The 20,210-nt window shown below is 42.4% G+C and overlaps 1 protein-coding gene across 10 annotated transcripts in view; it reads right to left on the bottom strand.

Annotated features, from left to right (window-relative positions):
- Positions 1-16,560: 16,560 nt before the first annotated feature.
- SASH1 (SAM and SH3 domain containing 1) overlaps positions 16,561-20,210 on the bottom strand; it is a 528,498-nt gene continuing 524,848 nt past the window's right edge. For all 10 annotated transcript variants that reach the window (XM_038132236.1, XM_038132242.1, XM_038132238.1 and 7 more), the window contains 3 exons: positions 18,982-20,120; positions 18,301-18,432; positions 16,561-17,423 (listed from right to left, as the gene is read on the bottom strand). In XM_038132236.1, the coding sequence (XP_037988164.1) occupies positions 17,163-17,423; positions 18,301-18,432; positions 18,982-20,120 (1,532 nt within the window). In that variant the 3' untranslated portion in view covers positions 16,561-17,162. The remainder of the gene's footprint in view (positions 17,424-18,300; positions 18,433-18,981; positions 20,121-20,210) is intronic.

Below are 20,210 nucleotides of genomic sequence, written 5' to 3'. Positions count from 1 at the left end.
TAATTGAATAAATTTTATCTATTTTATACTTACTTCTATATGACTTACGTGTTAGTATCACAGTTTTATAGATCATTTTTTAGATCATTTGGTGTGAATTTCTTCTAGTTTTGCCTTAATTTTGAACCTGCCATGTGGCAGTAACCCACTTGATGAGAGGAGTAAATCTTCCCAAATAAAAGCAAGTTGTGTTATGGCTCCTTATGTACAAATTCTTGTGTCAGCTCAGCTCTGACAAGTGCTCTCTTGGAAGTTGAGGAGCACAGGACTCCAGGATGAGTGTGCTGTTCAGACAGCAATGAATGAGAAATCACTGCTACGCAGCTAAGTTTGTCTGGCATCTGTCTTGACATTGGCAGTTTGAACAATAATTTCCTCCCCAGATGCTGTGCAGAATGAGGGAGTTTGGCTTAAGAGGTTAAAAAAATAATGGTCTGGCAGTAAACAGCTTTTTAGAAGTACTTTTTGGAGACTTACTTAAAATTGTGCAATGCTTTGTCTACAGTGTTAGGAATCACAGAAAGTAACATATTAGATATACAATATGTATCTTTGAATGATCTACCTGAAAGAGACTGCTACCTGCTGGATTTTCAAAACTTTCTCCCAGGATACAACTTTTTTATCTTCTTTCCTTATATCCTGTTTAAATCAGTGGATAACATGAGTTGAAAACTCACAAACTTTGGGAAAACATGAGTCTGGTTCTGTTCTGCAGATCTGTGAATTTATTTGCCTATAAAGAAATCTCACAGCTAATAAACAAAATAAAGAAATGTTTAATGATCCTCAGAACAATAAACATTAGCCAGCTCCATTTCCTTCCTTCTCATCGAATTCAATCACTATGCTAAAACTGGTTTCTTTAAAGTCAGTCTGTAAGAGGCAAATTTTCCCCTTGTGAAGATGAACCATTACTCAGCCTGTGCATTCTGATATTCAGCCTAACACTTGGCCCTGCGTTTCAGAGGCAGCAGCGGGGAATGAAGCATTCTTCAGCTCCTCGAGGGGTCTGGACCACTGGAAAGGTCAAGCAAACAAAGTTAAAATAACCATGAGGCTTGCTGGCTGGCCAGCACTCTGGGTCCAAGATCAGCGGTGCTGCTGGTGGTGACTAATGCAATTAAATCAGCTCTGGGTCCTGTGCTGCGGGAACGATCTTATAGCGGTGCATGCTGCTGCCAGATGGATTGCTCAAGCTTGGAAACCTCCCTCGTGCGCACATACTTAATCGCAGCAGGCGCTTTCCGTGGAAAAACGTGGCACTGGCGGAGGGATTTTTAGCCTGTTCCCTGTAGGAAAAAACGGCAGGGAGCAGAGTCCAGTGTGCAGGAGTCTGTGGGTGGTGAGCATGGGCTTTCTGGGCTGCAAAGAGCCGTTTATTTGTTGGGAATGGTGGCAAAGCAGAGCCTGGAGGAACGTGTACCAGGAGGACTTGCTGGAGAAGGGGCCAGCGAGCACTGTGGGCTGGCTGCCAGTGCTGAGGATGCTCCACCGGGCATCCCCCTCCAAGCTGTGGCAGCCCCCAGCCTCTCCCAGAGAGGAGTTAGATGTCTGGCCATGTCTGCTGTGATTGTTTCTCAATTGTTTCTATCCTGAAAAATTAGTAACTGGAATAACAGTGAGAAAGTAGATACTTGGAATTTGTCTGGACTAAATGGCACGGATAGTTTCTCTGTTTCCCACTTTGTAAGGCATTAGTGGAAAGCTGGAAGGAAAGGGTGGGAGGTCAAGGACAGCATCTGAGCCCCATTATGTCACCCACTGCGCAGGTGCTTAATTCACCAAAGTCTCCCTGTGGTGAGGTGACCCTTACAATGAAAACAGTTCTGCTTCCTTTCCTTCTCATCACGTACTCCTGGCTTTGTCACAAGGTTCATTATCACATGCAAGGAGAAAAGCAGCATCTGTTTATGGCTATGTATTAACATTAAGCACCATAAATTGTGTATGAAAATGGAGTGTCAGCCAGGAGAGATGATCCTTCAGCAGCTGCTGTTGGCAACTGTTGAAGTTAGAGACGTCCTGTAGGGTAACACAGTAGTGAGCTGCTGAGTTTTTAATGGAAAGGCCCTTTCCTGTTCAATTTCAATTCTTACAGCGTTCTGGACAATTACACTGGGGTTTGAGGTACCACAGATTGTTCTTAGGTATAAGTGACCTCATATTTGATCACTGTGGCTAAATCCCTGTTGTTACCATTGGTCCTCACTATGGAAAAAATTAGATACAAGGAAGGAAACACAAGCTGCACCTTCCAGTCTTCCAGTAAGTCTCCCAAATTCATTAACATCAGAACAGTTGTGTAAGGTCAGACTAAGGGGTTTTTCATCCCAGTATCTGTGCTTCAGATGCATCTTAACTATGTTGTGGAATGAGTATGAAACCTTTTCCCCTGTACATTCTTCCAGCTCTCTGTGGTTTAAGCATGTCCTGATATAAAGCCTGCACTCACACCATAATCTTTTTAGCAGTCACAAACAAAGCTTAATTCCAAAATCTCTTCAATTTATTAATTCTTGTGGCCTCTGAAGCAGTCTGCTGTAAACACCACCACAACATAACTACACAGTCATGAACCATTATTTCCTTTTGCTGATCTGATATCAGTTGTTCGCTGCATTGTGAAGACCCTGAGCAAACTGTTCTCCCTTCGTATTTTCCCTCGCCATCATCATTTCACTGCTCTTTATACCATTCTGCATCTGTCTCTCCCATGTTTAGCCCTGTTTTCTCTTTATAGGAAAGCTGTGCGGTGCTGACCATCCCTGCCCTCATGCTGTGCTGTATCCAATTCTGACACAATGTTTTCTGGGATAGCAGTGATCTTACTGACATTCAGAAGGTGAGATATAGATAAACATGCAAACTCCGCAAGCTTTTAAGTTAGGAAGGAAGCTACTCAATTAAATAACTCAATTAAATATTATTAACTCAGACAACTGGAAGAACACTGCTTTGCTGGGACCCATATTTGCCTTACAGCAAGCCCAGAAATGTCATTTTGGGCTCTTCCAATTGTGTCAAGTCCTAGACTTGCCCTAGCACAGAGCAAGGTTTGCCCAAAGTCCATTTCCTTCCAAGAAAGGCAGCCCTCCAAAGGCACGAGGAAGGCAGGGCCTGTATGGTAGCGCTATGCGTGGGGAAGAAAAGGGGCAGATATCAGGGGTAGGAACTTCATGGGGTTAATTGTTAATACAGTTGAGGCTAAAATAGGGTTAATACTTTGGAGGGAAAGTACTGAGTGCAGGGTTAATGATAGTAGTCATTGGAGCCAAAAAGAAGGTGGGTAGGGTCATTGGAGCCCCTGGAAGATTTAGAGGAGGATAGCTACAGGGAAGCACTAATTGTGCATAAAGAAAGCTGAATATTTCAGGTGGGAAAAGTCTGCCTTCATGTCCTCAAGAAGGCAAAGGATGCATAGAATAAACAAACAAACAAATCCCCAAACACATACTTGGGTAATTATATCAAGACATATGCTAGGCTTCATTATGATACCAGTGCCAGCAATAGGTTGGTTTATCATTTTTATGGATCAGGACAGGAGAAATAAGTGCCTTAGTTCAGGGCAGCCCATGGAAGTATATAGAAGAATATCAGCATGTTTTGTTGCTGCAAACAGAAAGTAACAAAACTTAAAGGAATGGCATACAGGCTTGGCTGCAATCTCTGAATAAGGCAATTAAAACGTTTTGCAAAAAGGAGTTGACAGCCTTATTCTCTGGGTGCTTCTGTAAGATACCTCATCTGCAAGGCACAGGTGGCTATCCAGGTGAATTGCTTTCTGTGGCATTCACATTTCTGGAAAAATCCATTTGCCTAGGGTTTTTCTCCTGGGAAGCTGAGAAGCCTCAGAGAAAAAGGAAAACAATTATTATCTCCTTTGCTTCTCCTGTGTTTTGCTCGTCTGGAATGTGTCTGGAGATTGTTTACCCACAGGTGATTGTTTCATTGGATTCTGCTGTGAGTTGTTTTCACTCATTGGCCAATCAGGGCCAAGCTGTGTCGAGACTCTGGAAAAAGTAATGAGTTTTCATTATTATGCTTTTAGCGTTTAGTAAGTATCCTTTCTGTATTCTTTAGTATAGTTTAGTATAGTACTCTTTAATATAATATAGTATCAAAAAATAATAAATTAGCCTTCTGAGAACATGGAGTCAGATTCATCATTCCTCCCTGCCACGGAGCGCCCTGCAAATACAATAGCTTTCCCATCTCTGCCACAGAGGGGGGTACGAGCTGACTCAGGATGAGGCAAGGACAACATAAACACTCATTTTCAGGCAAATATAAAGTAGCCCCTGAAGCAAGACACAAAATCAAGACAGAGATAATTTGCTGTTAAACCCAGATTATAGATTTGAGGACATGTAAGTGCTCTAGTAGACATGGGACTTTCCTCAGTTTTGCACCTTCCTCTCAAACCTGGTGGCTAATGGGGCTCTGACTGAGTTGCCAGCTGTACTAGCCCTGGCCTGCACACCTGGGCTGGAGGGAGACACTCAGGTGGCACAGGTGGTGGCACAGAGGGCATACAGGGCTGGCTAGAGTGTTCCTGGTTCTTGTAGGAGCTACAAGAAGGAAATAAAAGGGCTTGGCACAAAGCTAAGTGAAATGTTATTGAATGACAGGACAGTGAATTGCATATCTTTTTTTGCTTTTTTGTTTTGATGCCACTCAGAAATTTTATTGGAAAAAAGAAACACACTATTATTTATGACATTTCTGTCTTCCACGCTGTCTCTCAGAGCTGCTTGGAAACCTCCCCAGCTCCCCACCCTGTTTGGCTTTTTGTCTCTGTTTTCAAGAAATACAGTCTCATCAAAATGGAAAAATATCCAAACTGCTGCACAGAAAATTGAGCCAATAGACTGGTCACCTGACTTGGAGCTTGGAGGATAACTGCACTAATAGCAAATTGATTTGTTTCTGTTTTTTTTTTTTTCCTTTCAGTCATACATTGCTCATCACTGAGATTTACCCCTGTCTTAAGGGTTGCTGCAAAAGTCAGATGGTGTTGCAAATGTTCTTCAGAGAGGCACAGCACACCAGTATGAGATGCAGAGACTAAAACATGCTTTGTTTTCAAGGAAAGGAGATTAGGAGAGATGTACTTACTTCTTAAAGAGAAATCTCCAAATTAATGGGATAAACACCATTCTAATACGTATTAGTGCCCAGTCCTGGGAGGCTGGACTTCCCTGGTTAAGATGCAGACTGATCTGTTTCCTCTTGAAATAAAAGGCATTCAAAGAAAAAATAAGGGAAAATTATATAATAGCAACAATAACAATAATCCCTCAATTGTACTTATTCTTCTTCTGCCACTGAGCACTTGCTACCTCATTGCTTTAGGATCACAGCTATTGGCAAAGCCTGGGTCTCATCCTTTCTGTCTGCTTCCTTGCTAAAATGTAACAGTTAAACAATGAGAGGATTTAATTTATTTTGCACTGAAAATGGTCCAGCTCAAAGAGAGTCTTAATGCTGGCTGCAGCCACTGTGCACCATATGAATCTGTTCAACAGCTTTGCCATAACGCTGCAGGATCTGGATGGGATGTTCCCCAAAATGTGTTTCTCCCGTTGCACCAGCTGAGCCTCAGCAGCAATGAGTGTGTTGTCTTGAGTGAAACACTCAGGGCTGGGGTGTTCAACAGAGAGGAGCAGGCTGCAACAAGCACCTCAACAGATATCTAATGACAAGGTAAGCAAGGAGAGGCAATGTGGAGAAAAGGCGTAGAGAAAACACAGGATGATCAAAGGACCAGCATAAGGAAAGATGGGCAGGAGGCAGGCATGTGGGTGTGCTGAAGGACTCAGAAGAGCTGCGGTGGCTGCAGCTCATTCCTCTTGAAATACAGCCGACTTTTCAATCATCTTCATCTGTCTTTTTAAACAAAGTATCTGGGTTTTTTTCCTATTTCCTGTTACAAGCATGACTCAAACTAGCCTCAACTGACACAGTCATGAAACCATTCTTTCTCTTACTGTACTTACATGCCTCATTTGATATCTGCCCCAAGCTTCCTCAGTAATGTAGTACACAGTCCTACAGATTTATTTTTCCCCCTTCTTTTAAATCTGCCACCTGGACAGGATCAATTTCTGCAGTGAATGAGAGAAGCATCCTGTAAAAAGAACATTCAGCTCATCAAGGCAGTTGTAGTGCACTAGGTAGGATGAGTTGAGGCTGTACCACAAACTGTAATTGTTCTTTTCTCTACCTTTTAAGAGCATTGGGTTTTATAGTCTTTTAAAAAAGTAAATGGAAGGCAGCAAGAGATTACTGTATATTAATAGGCTTAAATACAGGGATTCATTTCACATAAAAAAGATAGAGAGAGAAAGCTTTAAATGTTTCACTTTGATTTGGCTTTGGCATAAATTCTGCCAGCAGTTTTATCTCCCAGTAGTAATACTATTTAGCTGTCCAATAACCCTTCTTACAACTGTAAGAACACAAAGGCCACACAAATACAGTAGATCAGAACTAAGAAAACTTTAATCTTTAGCAACATTTTTACTTGCTGCTTATCCAGTAATTCCAGCTTTAAACAGACTATATTTGCTCATTTTGAAGAAATCTTTTAAAAAACTTTTTAAGTGCCTCATTCTTAAAGTCATATTTATGCAGTCTAACTTTGAAGATAGCGAAGACCAGAAGCTGCTTTCCATAACAGAGAAACAACTTTATAGGCCATCACAGACTTGTATTAATTGTACAGAAGCAGGGAAAGTTAAAGCCAAAAATGCAGACAACATAGTTCCCTCACTATGAAATAGCTGTTTATTGGATTTTATTTCTTTACTCTCCAGTAGATGGCAATCCAGCACTTGGCCAATAAAACAGTCATGTGGAGACCCTTCTCTGTATACAAGTCTGTGGGGGCTTTAGTTATATATTCTAAGTCCAACTTTGGACTGAAAACTTTTTCCAAGTGAATAATTCAAGTCGTGTTTCATTATACTGCTGGTCAGTGTGAGACAACACACATGAGACAGAAAAAATAAGATTTGAGAAATGAATGTGGAAATTACCTTTCAGAGCAGGGCAAGATTTTAATGTCTTTAATGGCTGCTTGCTGTTTTAGTTATGTCTCTTACATGGAATTTTTTGGGAGGTAAAATTGTAAATTTTGGTATATTATATTCTCATTTGGAACTTTACTTGCTCTTGGAGTATTTCCTGTGCTTAAGAAAAGATTACACAGAACTCTGTGAATTCTCTCCGTTCTGACTGACCTTCTCTCCAGAAGGTAGCTGTGTGTCACAAGAGTGTCTGTGCCTTGCCTGCTCATTCACATTTCTCCAGGAACACTTCTGAGGTTGTCACTGGAAGATCAAACTCACAGAATATGTCAGATTTGGCACAGACCCTGCCTCAGATGCCAGCCTGCCTACTCACCTGTCCCACATGCTCAGGTCATCAGAACCTTCTCTAGGGGTTAGGGTGGGTGCAAGTGGTGGTATTTCCCTTCAGAGCAGGGAGCTTAGGGGAGGTATGGATTTAGGGGCACCAGAAGGGAGATCAGGGGAGTTGGCACCCACTGTGCATTGCATGACACAGGGATGTCTCCTCATCATCAATGGCTGTGTCCCAGCTCAGGGCTGCACAAGCAGGGAGACCCATATTCCAGTGAGGTTACCTGGAGAGAGGTAGGACACACACTTCCATGGAAAAGAGTGACAAAGTCAGTAAGCAACAAAGTGAAGGGGAGGCAATAGAGATTCAAGTGTATTTTGCTAATATCTCTGAGTCCTCATAGGCTTTCTTCATCATTTAATTTATGCACTTGTTTTGAAGATTTGTGATTTCTAAAAGTATGAATTGATAGGGGCAAAAATGGCCCTTTGTCAAATACTTGACCCTTGTTTAACCGAGTTAAAAGCAGCAGCCCTGCAGAACAGTTCACATTTTCAGAACCTTGTGCCAGACATCAATTACTATTTGCACTCCACCTTGACTTAAACTGGAGCTTGAAGATGCCTCTTCTGGGGGAGAACAGCATGTAGCTCCCACAAGTGGAAGTAAAGGAGAATTTTCTTCTGTCTTTAAATGCTTTAAATAGTTAAAAAACCCCCTATTTTTAAGGAGTTTCTCCTTCAAAACAAATATGCTTAAACTACCTTATTAAATGCATAATAAGGCAAGGCACAACCTCACCTCATTCATACCAAATATACACCTGAGAATGTCAGACCTCTGTGCTCCCAGAAGGCAAGAAATGCTGCCCTTGTTTTTAAGACATTCATCAGCTTTCCCCTAATTTCTTCATCCAGCCCTTCCTTCTTTCCCTCCTGTCTCTCCCAGTAAGCCTCACTACTACCTCAGCTGTTCCATGAGCTGGCTGATCCCTTTTCCTTCCTCCTGTGCCCTTCATGCAGCCAGAGCAAACACACGCCAGGAATACTACAGAGACGGATTTTCCCTTTGGCTGCCTGGAGGGACTGCCATGCTTGGGCAGTTCAGGCACACCTTGGGAGGGCATGAAGGGAGAAGAGAGGCACAGCCTGTGAATGTTATTCCCACAGCACAAGCAGGATTAAACAGAGGTAAGGAACCTTTGGGGGCTGATATTGGAAATAACTGAAAACAAGTAAGAGAAATCAAATGTTTCCTATTCTGGCACTGTGAAAACCTTGCACAAGCTTCAGGATGCAACCTGACAGATCTTTGCAATTTTCTCTAAGGAGGATTTATCTAGATTTACTTCACTTACATCAAGAAGACAAGATCTGTAGGATTTCACTGCTAGCCATCAAAGCTTCCTGCTATCCTGGGCCTTTCACTGCTTGTGCTTCAGGACTCAATGCTCTCAGAAAAAGCAGTATTTCTCAGAATAAAAGAGTGCATCTGGTATGGATGCTCTCTCAATTACCTGATTGAATTGAGTTTCTCTTCTTTAAATAGCATCTTGATGTCACAGAACTTTCTGAAAGTTCTCAGCCAAGTAGATTTACTGGGAAAAAGGAGCAGAAGTAGTCACCAGCATGGAGGGTGTCCAGCTCATTGGTTTGTTCTCCTGCCTCCCTTTCTGTGTTGTACCTGGGATCTTTGTGAGGCCCTGAGGAGGTATTCACCAGATCAGTGTCATGTTAACTGTGTTTTCCCCAGGCCACTTATACCTCTTGGGCTGCTTGCACAAGGCATTACAAGCCACTCTTGCTTGGGGACACTCCTAAGTGAGCACCAGACAATGACCAGAACTTGAAAAACCTTGGCTTTGATCTTCTCACAGACCAAACACACAACATGGCAGGAGAAGGCAGCAGGATGCAGCCCATAAGGATGCAAGGAATGAGGCTGAATCTTGGTCTACTGTGTATGCAGACAAGCACAGGGAAATTTGTTGTTGTGTTCCTGGGCATGAACGAACTCTGAAGCTTTGCCTGCAAGGTTAAACACTGTGTTGCAGACACCTGCCAGCTCCAGGGGAGACATATCTACACATAGACAGGCATTGCGTGGAAGCTTGGGCCATTGCTTGTGATGGGAATTTCCATGAATCCTCACAGACTCAGGTAGAAGCCTCCCGTATTCCTGAAGCAAAACACAACTGATGAAATGGCTAAAATAGACATAAAAGAAAAAAGAAAACAAACACGTTTTAGAATGCCTTCCAGAGGTTTCCTATGGCCAAAAAGCAAATTTTTGACTCATGTTCACATGTGTGTTAGAAAGCAGCCTGAAACCTTTCTTTACTTCGTCATCAGGCTGAGGAGAAAAAAACTGAGAAGGCAGCAATTGGTCCCAAGGCATGCTCTAAATCCAAAAGTCTCTTTCAAAAGGAAGTGGTTTAATGAATTGAGAGAGCCTCTCATCTCTCATTAGATGGCTTTATTAAGCATGTAAGTGCTTTTTTGTGTAATTGAATTGATCTAAGCCATTCTTCTGCTCTCCAGAAATTGCACTGCTCCAAATCCAAAACACCTATGGTTCTATGATGCTCATGCTTTGCTGTTCAATAGGAAGTGCAGCCTGTGCTGCTCTGTAACAGCACCAGATCTGATCGCAGTGGGAGGCACAAGGGGGGCAATCCTGCTTCTCATGATCAGTAAATGTGAGCTGCTCAGCAGCTCCTCTGGATGGCAGGCAATTCAGTGCTGCTAAAAGAAAACAAAAAGGTATGTAGTGCTTGCCTGCAGTCTCAGTGTGCTCAGAAGTGTCACTCATCAGATAGCCAGTGCCAGCTATAAAATTGCTCACACCTCAGGATATAGTAGGTGGTCGGCAGGATTGCAAATTCTTTTTTTTTTTTTTTTTTGCTTTGTAGGATTGCTAGAACCTGAACACACCTGCAAGTTGAACTAACCTTAGCTCCCACTACCTAGCTCCTTTCAGTGGGGACTCTGGACATCAGAATGGAAGACCGGCTACTGTCACGCTGCTAGTGATGTACAGGAACAGCTCACCACAGGGTTGAGGTGGCATTGCATGGGTTCTTTAATCAACACTGAACTTGCCAGAGAGACAATCCAGATCCACTCTTCAAGGCAGAGAAATAGTGGTGGGGTTTTTTTTGTTTGGCTAAGTGCAAATGAAGCCACTTAAATCAGAACTTTAAAAGTGAGTGCTGGTATTAAGTAACAGTTTAGTCATGCTTCAGTAAAACATAGAAAGGATTGTATCTTCCATTTTTAGTACCCGGTGAGTATTCATTCCATAGGAGTTAGTGGAGCCAAAGAGGAAAAAAAAAAAAAGGCAGTAGATTGATAGTCTAATTCACATACAAGGATGTCCCCTTAAGACAGGATCTGTGGACATAAATACCAGCCTTGTTCTCACAAAATTGTGCATCCATGTATGCAGTTTGGGGCTAAATGAAAAAATGCAACTTGTGGGAATTTCAGAATAGCATATACGCATAGTATGCATATAGTATAAGGAATGCAGAACTTGTCAGGGATGCAAAGGTCTCTGCCTACCTGGAATGGATCCACCTTGGGAGGGAGAGCCAAGTCCAGAACCTTCAAGGCTATGCAGGATTCATCTCAGAGATGGTGAACTTTACCAAATTCAGTTAACAGCAAGGTGGTTTGGAGTATAAAATTGTAATCCAAACTTACCTTTCCCTCCTACTTAGAAGCAGCTAATCCCACCAGGCATCTTTGTTTGACCATAGGCACCTATATTTTCCAAGGACTTCAACTGCAGCAGGCCGAGAAACAGTATTTCTTTGAAATAAGACCTATGGCTTTGTTCTCGTCTGACTCCTTTTGGAAGACTATTAATTCAATAAATGTCATAAAAAGTTTTTAAAGAGGGTTGGGGTCTTTTTTGGTGTAGAATATTAGTAAGTCCATTTACATGTGCAAAAATTCTTCTGCTTGGAGAGAGGCCCAAGCCCACTGGAAATGACAGAATCTCAGTAATATCAGAGCTTTGGGACTTGGACAGTACCAGTATACCTGCAAGCACACTCCTGCAGGCACAAGCTCAGCACAGACCACTTGTGTTGCAGAATTGAAGGAAAAAAATAGTAAGTCCATTCATGCTGTGAAGACTGTAGTACCTGAGAAAGAGCAAGGCTAAGAACTAGTAAGAATCACAGAATATGCTGAGTTGGAAGGGATCCACAAGGATCATCGAGTCCAACTCCCGTCCCTGCACAGCGCCATCCCCAAGAGTCACGCCATTTGTTTTGTACTGCTTCCTGAAAGTTAAAGGATCATCCTTTAGTGCACTCCTGGGGTAGCTCCGCTGGTACATTTAACATTACATTCGTAGTTTTTAAGTCTCTGGAGGCTTAAACACGAACCCTCTGCTCAGGCATGAACTTTCTTTTTCTAAGTATTAGCAGCAAGGATTTTTAGCACGTTTCTCCCACATCTTGTTTTCTGGTGCAAACACATGTGGAAAGAGAACTTTTAGAATGAGGATAGGTATGTATGTGTTGGGGGTGGTGGTGTTTGGTTTTGGCAGCAGCTGCTGCGGTTAGCACACTTTTGGATCAAACACAGCAGCAAAACGCTGAGAGCAATAGATGGGGGCTTTGTGCTTCAGCTGCTCCCAACGCAATCCTGGACCACAGCAATCTTGGAAGGGAAGCAACACTCCTTCCAGCTGCAGAAATGGCAAGCGCCCTGGCTTTTCATGTTGTGCAGCGCTTGTTTTGTTTTCATTTCTGTTTTGTTACTTGAGAGACCCTTGGAAACAGCGGCTCCCGGCGGCGCGGCGCCCTCTGCCGCCCGAGCGCCCTCAGGGCCGCGCAGAGCCCTCAGCCGCTCAGGGCCGCCCCGCCGGGAGCTCGCCACGTCCCGCAGCGCCGCGGGAGACGAGGATTCAGCTGTCGGGATCCAGCCCAAAAGATTCGTTTGTTTTCCGCTTGGTGTCGTTTCCTGAGCTTCCGGTTAACGCAGCTCGTGCAGACACAGCCCCCCTCGTTCCTGGGGCTAAAGCCACAAAGGATTAACTTGAAGCTGTTGCCATGAGGAGCTGGCCGCACGCTGTTAGGCAGCTAAGCACACCCATTAATTACACAGCGAATGTAACCAGACCAACAAATGCAAAATAGTTAGGAAGAAGTTGCTCGAGTGAGCTGGAAGGCGATGCCAAGAGTCGTGTCCCAAGGCTCCTCTGCCCCAAACCCTGGGCATTGGCATCATGTTCCAGACTGGAGACATTACCTGGTTGCTCAGGAGTTACAGCACCTCACCAGCCAAACAAAGCAGAGCTGCATTTGCAAACCAGGTTTGAAATCCCTTCTTGCAGTCAAGAGCTGTAACTACAACTCCACAGCATTGTACTCATGGGCCCTTCCTCTGAGTTCACCAATTATTGATTATTCCACTGCAAAGTGGAAAAGCTCCCAAGGGGAGAGCTGGGAGGCCTCTCACACATATCTCACTGAACCCAGCAGCTGGACATTCACAGGATACAAAAGACAAAGTTTGGACAGTGCTGATTCACATCATATAATTTAACAGCTGCTTGTAGTCCTGAATTATCAGGGTTTTTATATTTTATATTTTTTAACATTTTCCTCCTGCTGTAGATGTGTTGAGAGTGGTTACAAGGAGAGGAACTGGAGGCTTGGTAAGCTACAGGGTGAGGGCCAAAGAAATAAGCAAAAAAAAATTACATCACTAGACATCACTACATAAGCACTAAATAGAGGATCTGTTAGCAAAATTAAAAACAACAAAACCAAACCAAAACCAAAACCAAAACAAAAACCAAAGAGAGAGAGAGACCATGGAAATTTATTTACTTTTTATCTATGAACAGTATGACATATAATTATAGACAAGTTTTGATACACAGGAAAACCCTTTTGTCAACCATTTCTTTTGCTAAATGAAACAGCACAATAATCTTTACACATTCATATTTTGTTTTTGTTTTTTTTTTTCTTTACAATACACAGCTTTCTTGGGTTGAAGCAAACTGCAGGACATATTGAGTACTGGTATATTACAGCTACTTACATCATTTAAGAACAGCAAATGGAGAAAAATAAGTTATTTAAATATTGATTTCATATACAGAAAGTGCAACTTTGTTAGTTGTTATATAACTTGCTTGACAGTTTTGATTCCCCAAAGGGTGTCAATTAATGCTAAAAGTATCTTGGACTGAAGGTATTATTTATTCTAAAAATAATACAGTACAACTGCACAGCTGTGACTTGGTGAATCGACCATTATTGCTGCTCTTAGACATGATGGCCTGTTTGAATAATGCAATGTTTAATGCTTCTGATCATGCTCCCAGTTTGCATCCACAGCCAGGCTCACAGAATCCACAGCCAGGCACAGGGAATTGCCACCTGGGTAGCAACAGCAGGTTATTGATCAAAGCATATGATTATGATGGCATTTGGTAGTATTTTGGGCTTGCTGCTTCTATTGTTAAATAGCTGCTTGAGTTACTAAGATACAATGGATAGATACTTAACATGGTGAGCCTGAGCAGAGCAGATGAAGATTCCAGCAGCAGGTTTCTTCTGTGCTTTCCAAGAGTTAATGAGTGAACTTTTGCTTAGAGCACTAAAGGTTACAAGAAGATGCAAGAGGTTATGGCTATCGTAATGCACCACCTCACCTGCTTGGGAGATGCCACAGGTCACTGAAACCACAGCAGGGAAGCTCAAACACTGAGAAGCTTAAGGCTTTTTTTTTTTTTTTTTTTGATTAGAATATAAACTAAAATTGTAATTCAAGTAATACTACAAAGCACAGTCTATAAAAGAAAACAAAACAAATATTAAAACTCATAAATTTCAAACTGCTCACTCCAGTCCTGATGGGTGTGATTTGGTTTCCCTGGGTCACATAATCATTTAAAAATAATGGATTTACAAAGAGAGTTTGGCAAACTCGTTCAGCTTATTCCCATAATTCTCCTTCTGTTATTAAGAGAGGGGGAAGTGATTAATATGAGAGAGCTTTATTATATGACTGGTCTTCCCTGCAACACAAGGAAATTTGTTTCCTTTTTTATTGCTAGAGTCAGCTTGGACTTTTCCCTTGCTCCAATATAACTGCTGTCCACTTCTACTCAATCCCCTGCTAGCTAGGAAGTCTCAATACTCTTTCCATCTCCTGCTTACTGATAGTCACCATGTAAGCCTCAGAGAGGAACAAGAGAAAAATAATAATTACTAAAAAATCACTTAACTTTTTTTTTTTTTTTAATTCTTTTATTTTTTAGAATCATAGACTATACTGAGCTACAAAAGGGGACTTATTGAGTTCAACTCCTGGTCCTGCACAGCACTATCCCCAAGAGTCAGAGTCACACCATGTACCTGAGAGCGTTGTCCAAACATCTTTTGAACTCAGACAGGCTTGGAGCAGTAACCACTTCCCTGGGGAGCCTGTTCCAGTGCCCGACCACTCTCCCTTTTCCTGATATCCAACCTAAACCTCCCCTGACACAACTTCAGGCTGTTCCCTTGGTCACCAGAGTGAAGAGAGCAGTACCTGCCCCTCTGCTTCCTCTCGTGAGGATGTGCTATGAAGTCTCCCCTAAGTTTCCTCCAGGCTGAACAGACTCAGCTGCTCCTCACAAAGCTTCCCGTCCAGACCCTTCAGCATCCTCGTGGCTGTCCTTTGGATGCTCCCCAATAGCTTAATGTCATTTTTATATTCTGGTGCCCAAAACTGCACACAGGACTCAGGGCGAGGCTGCACAGATTTTCACCAGCTGTACAAAACATGTCTGCTGTATCTCTCCTGATTCTGTCCTATCAGAACATGCTGCTTATCAGACACCAAGGAGAATATTAAAGAGCTTTGCTTGAGAACAATTTCAAGTTGCATCAGTGACTTAGTTGCCTTCATATGATGGTGTGCAGTAGACACTGGTGAAATATGAAATGTGGGAAGTAAACCTAACAGCTATCAATTCTACCAGAAGGCAAACTAGTTATCATGAGTAGTAAAATGCATAATCATCCACTTAAAACATGGCTGTGAAAGGGCCAGATATAGTAAGGAATCATGGAGTAACCACAATCTTTCATTCATCAATCTGACAGGATTTTATCAGAAGTCATTAGCTCAGTATGACACTGGGATAATTGGGGCACCAAACAGTGAAGTGCCTTGTGTGGTTTTATAGAATAAATTGATGTCAGAACTGATACTAGAAACAGCCACACATCCCAGCCTTTGCCCAGGTTTCTATTCTATCTCCCTTTACCTGCCAGACTAAGCTTGCTCTGTCTTCCACGGAGCATTTGCACTACAAGAAGCTGAAGGACACGCCATATATGGACCCAAAGAAAAAGCTGGTTATGTGCTATTCATGATAATTTATGTTTGGTATATAAAACGTGTACCCAATATAGAAAAATAAAATCTGTCATTAGTCACATTTGCGACTGGAACGTTTCACATGGAGCTAGGCAGAAAAATATCATTGGATCATGAAAAATGTTTCATCACATTTGCCAGAACAATGCTCTTTTCCAGTGAGAGGTAATATTAACGCAGTGGTGTGTTCTAAAAATCACAGTGTTATTCATAAGACTATCTGGGAATTTTCTTGTCCATGCAATGGAATTACTGGGTCTAATGATTTCTATGGGACACAATTTGCTTTTTCAATGCAGGGGAATTTTCATTTGCAGAAACCCACTGTTTGGAATCAATATGGTCAGGATACCAAGTCAAAGCTGCAGCATAATGATTGACAATATAACACAGTACACAGAATATGATTAAAATGAAAAGCAGTTACATATATACAAGGCAGTATATCTTGGAACAGTTTAGTAACAACAGTAAATGCGAACTGTAGTGAACAAGGAGTTAACCTGACAACCAAAACCTAGCATATCCCTGCATTTGTAAAAGCACCTCTACAACACAGGAGATGTTATCATGAGGCATTTTATAGAAGCTACTTCAGCTGGAAATCACCCTAAATGCAACTTAAATGTGACAGGTTGAAACAAGGCTTGGGAAATGTGAAAACAGGTAGAGTGAACACTAGGTAACTGCTTAAAAGCTTATTTTAAGGCAAATAAAAAGCTGATTGCTAGAAAGCAGTTATAAAAATTACCTCAGCTCTGTACAAATAAAAAGAAGCTTTCTGACTCTCTGTGGGTTATTTGCATTGAAGTGACAGAGATGGACCACACTGAAAACTAATTTCAGTCCATCAACTTCAGCCTAGCTAAAGGCTTCGTAGCAACTGGGACCTATACCAAGCAACAGCAAAGATGACTGGGGAGGGCTTTGTGTTTAGCTCTAGACTGCTGTAATAAACATAAGACATTTGCCAAACAGCTTCTACTGGAATTTGCACCTTAATTTGTACCTGGTCTTTAGGACTGATTTCAGGTACCTGGAACCTAGATGTACAAAAGACCTGTTACTAGTATCACTATCACAAACTTGAGGAAAATGTGCAAGGGTCCCTTAATTCTGTGAAGCTGTCTGATTCTCAGGCCAACCCTGTACAGTTTATGAAACAGGAATATTTCAGATGGGAGTGAGGGGGAGGGAAGTACCACATCTGTGTTACCTGGTGGTTGCCTCTCTTCTCCTTCAGTGGCCAAATACTTTCATATCCTTTGAAGAAGATAATCTGCCTGTCCTGGGGAGCCACTTCCTTGATCCCTTTAGCTATGTGAAGTGATTAGAGTGGTACTGGTGCAGGAAGAAGCAGTGGATTCTCAACCAGGCAATGTCACACTATGGAGCATGTTAAATTGCCTCTGGATCAAGAGGTTTGAAGAGTCTTGCTGCTGCCAGGAGCTTGCTTATGTGCCTTTCCTCTGTGATGCCAGCTTTTTGAAGGCAAGTTTGTGACAGAGAAGGCACTTTGCTCAGTGTGTTGAATCCTGCTTCTGTGAGCAGGCTGGAATACATAGGCAAACCAATGGAAATCAACCAGTCAGACACAGAGGTGATGAGTCCTGGGGATACAGGTTTACGGCAAATTTCTGTGAGTCCTCCACTTGGAATCTGGGGAGTGAAAAAAAAGAACAGAGAACCCTTAATGTTAAACACATCTGCTTGTTTTACAACAAGTCTTTTTTTTTTGTTTGTTTGTTTTTTCTTCCAAACTGGTAGAATTTCATAGCAGATGTTCTAACTTCTCCCATGTCACATTTGTCAGTATGAGAGTGATGTGGGCTGAAAGGCTCAGATCCCTTGGCCAGAAGCACTGACAACAATTTTGGCAATATAGACACAATGGGCAGCATCCAGCTGCTTGGCTGACTTTCATGTGCCATTCTGAATTAGTCTGAGATCAGTAAAGAATACCCAGTAATAAGACTTTTCAGAGTGATCCATTTAATTTCTCAGTAAGGCAAGAGAATACCAATTTTGCCTACTACCTCCTCAGACAGACCAAGTTCTCTCAGAAGAAGCCATTAAAGTTTTAAAATTTAAAGTATATATATTTTTAAAGTTTAAAGTATATATTTTAAAGTTTTAAAGTATATATATATATGTATACATACTAGTAAACTAGTATAATTTAAAAAGTGAAAAAGGAGTGTAAAACCTTTCAAATTTTAATACAGAAGTATTTAATACATGCCATCCTTAGTGAGCAAGTCTCTGTTACCACTGCTTGCAGTCTGCTTAGACTTTTAAGATCATTATTTGGTCAAGAGAAGGCTATCCACTTTCCTTTCAACTACTGACTGTCCTCTTTCGGGACTGGGGCAGGTATCTCCTGCCTCTGCAGTACTTCTACTTATCTTGTACCTGCTGGATGAACATAAGGAGTACTTCTGTACCAGGACTTCTCAAGTATCTCCCTTTACTACTAGCCCAGTCCTTTTAAAAGTCTGCTCAGAAAGAAGAAAATCTGCATTATGGAAATACTCACTGCCATGCGATGCTGCTTCCTCAGCTGCTTTACCCGGATTTGGTCCATGTTTGTAGCCACATCCTTTTCAGGCTGCTCTAAGTCTTCGGAGTACCTCTGTACCAAAGCCTCAGGAATGCCACAGCGACCATGCTGAATGTTCCCCGCCAGACACAAAGGAGAGAGGACAGATTAAAGAAGTGCACAGACCAACCAATGCAATAGAAAGAGAGCAAGGATGGGAGCAAGAAGGAGATTTCCTCAAGGTTCCAGGAAAACTAAAAAAGCAATCCCTAAAAGACTCCTTCCTTCCCCCCACTACAAAAAGATGCACTAATTGATGCTATCAATTCAGAGTTTCTTGGAAACATAAAATCTAATCATTACTTCCTTTTTCAGCTCTATTCCCACACATTAGCAGAGAAAGACACATTCCTCTGTCCAGTGCCACCAAGGCACCAGTGGTCTGAAAAGATGAAGGTTCAGAATAAGTCTGGTATTTCCGAGTCCCCTACAACACAAGAACTACTTTAGTCATAAAGTCTGATAGCAAAGACAAACAAAGGCTGTAGAATGTCTAATGTCCCAATGATTGTTGGTTTATCTTGGCCAGTTACCCACAAAAAATGACAGATACAAGGAATGACAGACTATCCCTTGGAATGCTAGTGGAATAAAACCACTGCAGTGATTACCACTTACCTTGTCTGAGTACGGTTCTTCAGTAAGATCAATGTCTTCAGACTGCAGCTTGTTTTCTATCACCATTTCCAAATCCATTCCTCTGCTGCAAGAGACTTTCCTTGCTGAAGCAGGACCGAGCTTTACCACATGCTGCTGAACACTAGCAGTCTCTGGGAGCTCCGACAGCCAGGGTGGCAGCGGGCTAGGAGGGCTACTGGGTTCCTGTTCAGAAGATGTCCTATGGACAGGTACTCCATGACAATCAATGGGAGTGGACGAGCTGGTCTTTTTTACTGGCAAACATGGTGCTTCTAAACTTGAGTGGTTTCCACTTGTGGTCATGGGAGGATGATATAATCCATTAGAAAGGCGTTCTCGGCATTTTTTGGCAGGGACAGGTGGTGGCTGAGAAGGATTTTTTGGTTGCATTCTTGCCTCATTTGTGCTTTTTTGCTCAGCTTCTAGACCTCCCTTGAGGACTGGAGCATAATCAGCCCGTGCAAGGTCATGAAAACCTTTACTCTGTATTTCCAGAGGTGTCCTTGTTGCATGATGCATCACTAAGGCAGGCTGAGCTTCACAGTTTTTCAGGGGGGACGGAGCAGGCTTTCCACCTGCAGTCTCCACTACAGAGCAGTTCAATTCCTTAGCTCTTCCCTTCTGAGAATTAGCAGCTCCTTTGCCCTGCTTAGCCATGACATCATCTACCTTACAGCTGCCTCCATGAGACTGAGGCGGCAAGGCAGAGCCAGTTACCTTTTTAGCTATATCCAGTGAATCCTGAGGAAAAGAACCTACTTTCTTGTTAGCGTCCTGTAAGTTAGTATTGGACTCTCCCTGGAGATCATCCAGTGAGTGAGATCTTGGCCATGCATCTACCCCCTGGGGGCCATCCAGGGTTTCATAACTTCGACACACAGCAACTGGTAAACTTCTGCGGTTCTTCTTCAGAGCCGTGACGGCTGGAGGCTTGACAGAGCTCTTCAGAGCACGATGTGCACAACCCAGCCGGCTTTCTTTTTCCCCTGGCTGCAGAGTTTCTATTGACTTGGTCAGTGGAAGAGTGGGATAATTTGATAGCTGGTTTCTGCTGAAATCCCTAAAGCTATGCTCAATTGCTGATTTAGAGGGCGGAAGACAGGTCCTTCGAGTTTTACCTAGGAAGAAATAAATCCACCATTAAAATCTGCAGCATAAATAACAGATCCCTTTCAAATGCTTCTGAAACAAAATAATTATTCCATTTT

This window comes from Motacilla alba, chromosome 3, assembly GCF_015832195.1.
Source record: "Motacilla alba alba isolate MOTALB_02 chromosome 3, Motacilla_alba_V1.0_pri, whole genome shotgun sequence".
In the NCBI taxonomy this organism is placed as follows: domain Eukaryota; kingdom Metazoa; phylum Chordata; class Aves; order Passeriformes; family Motacillidae; genus Motacilla; species Motacilla alba.
This window is presented reverse-complemented; position numbering and strand designations above follow the sequence as displayed.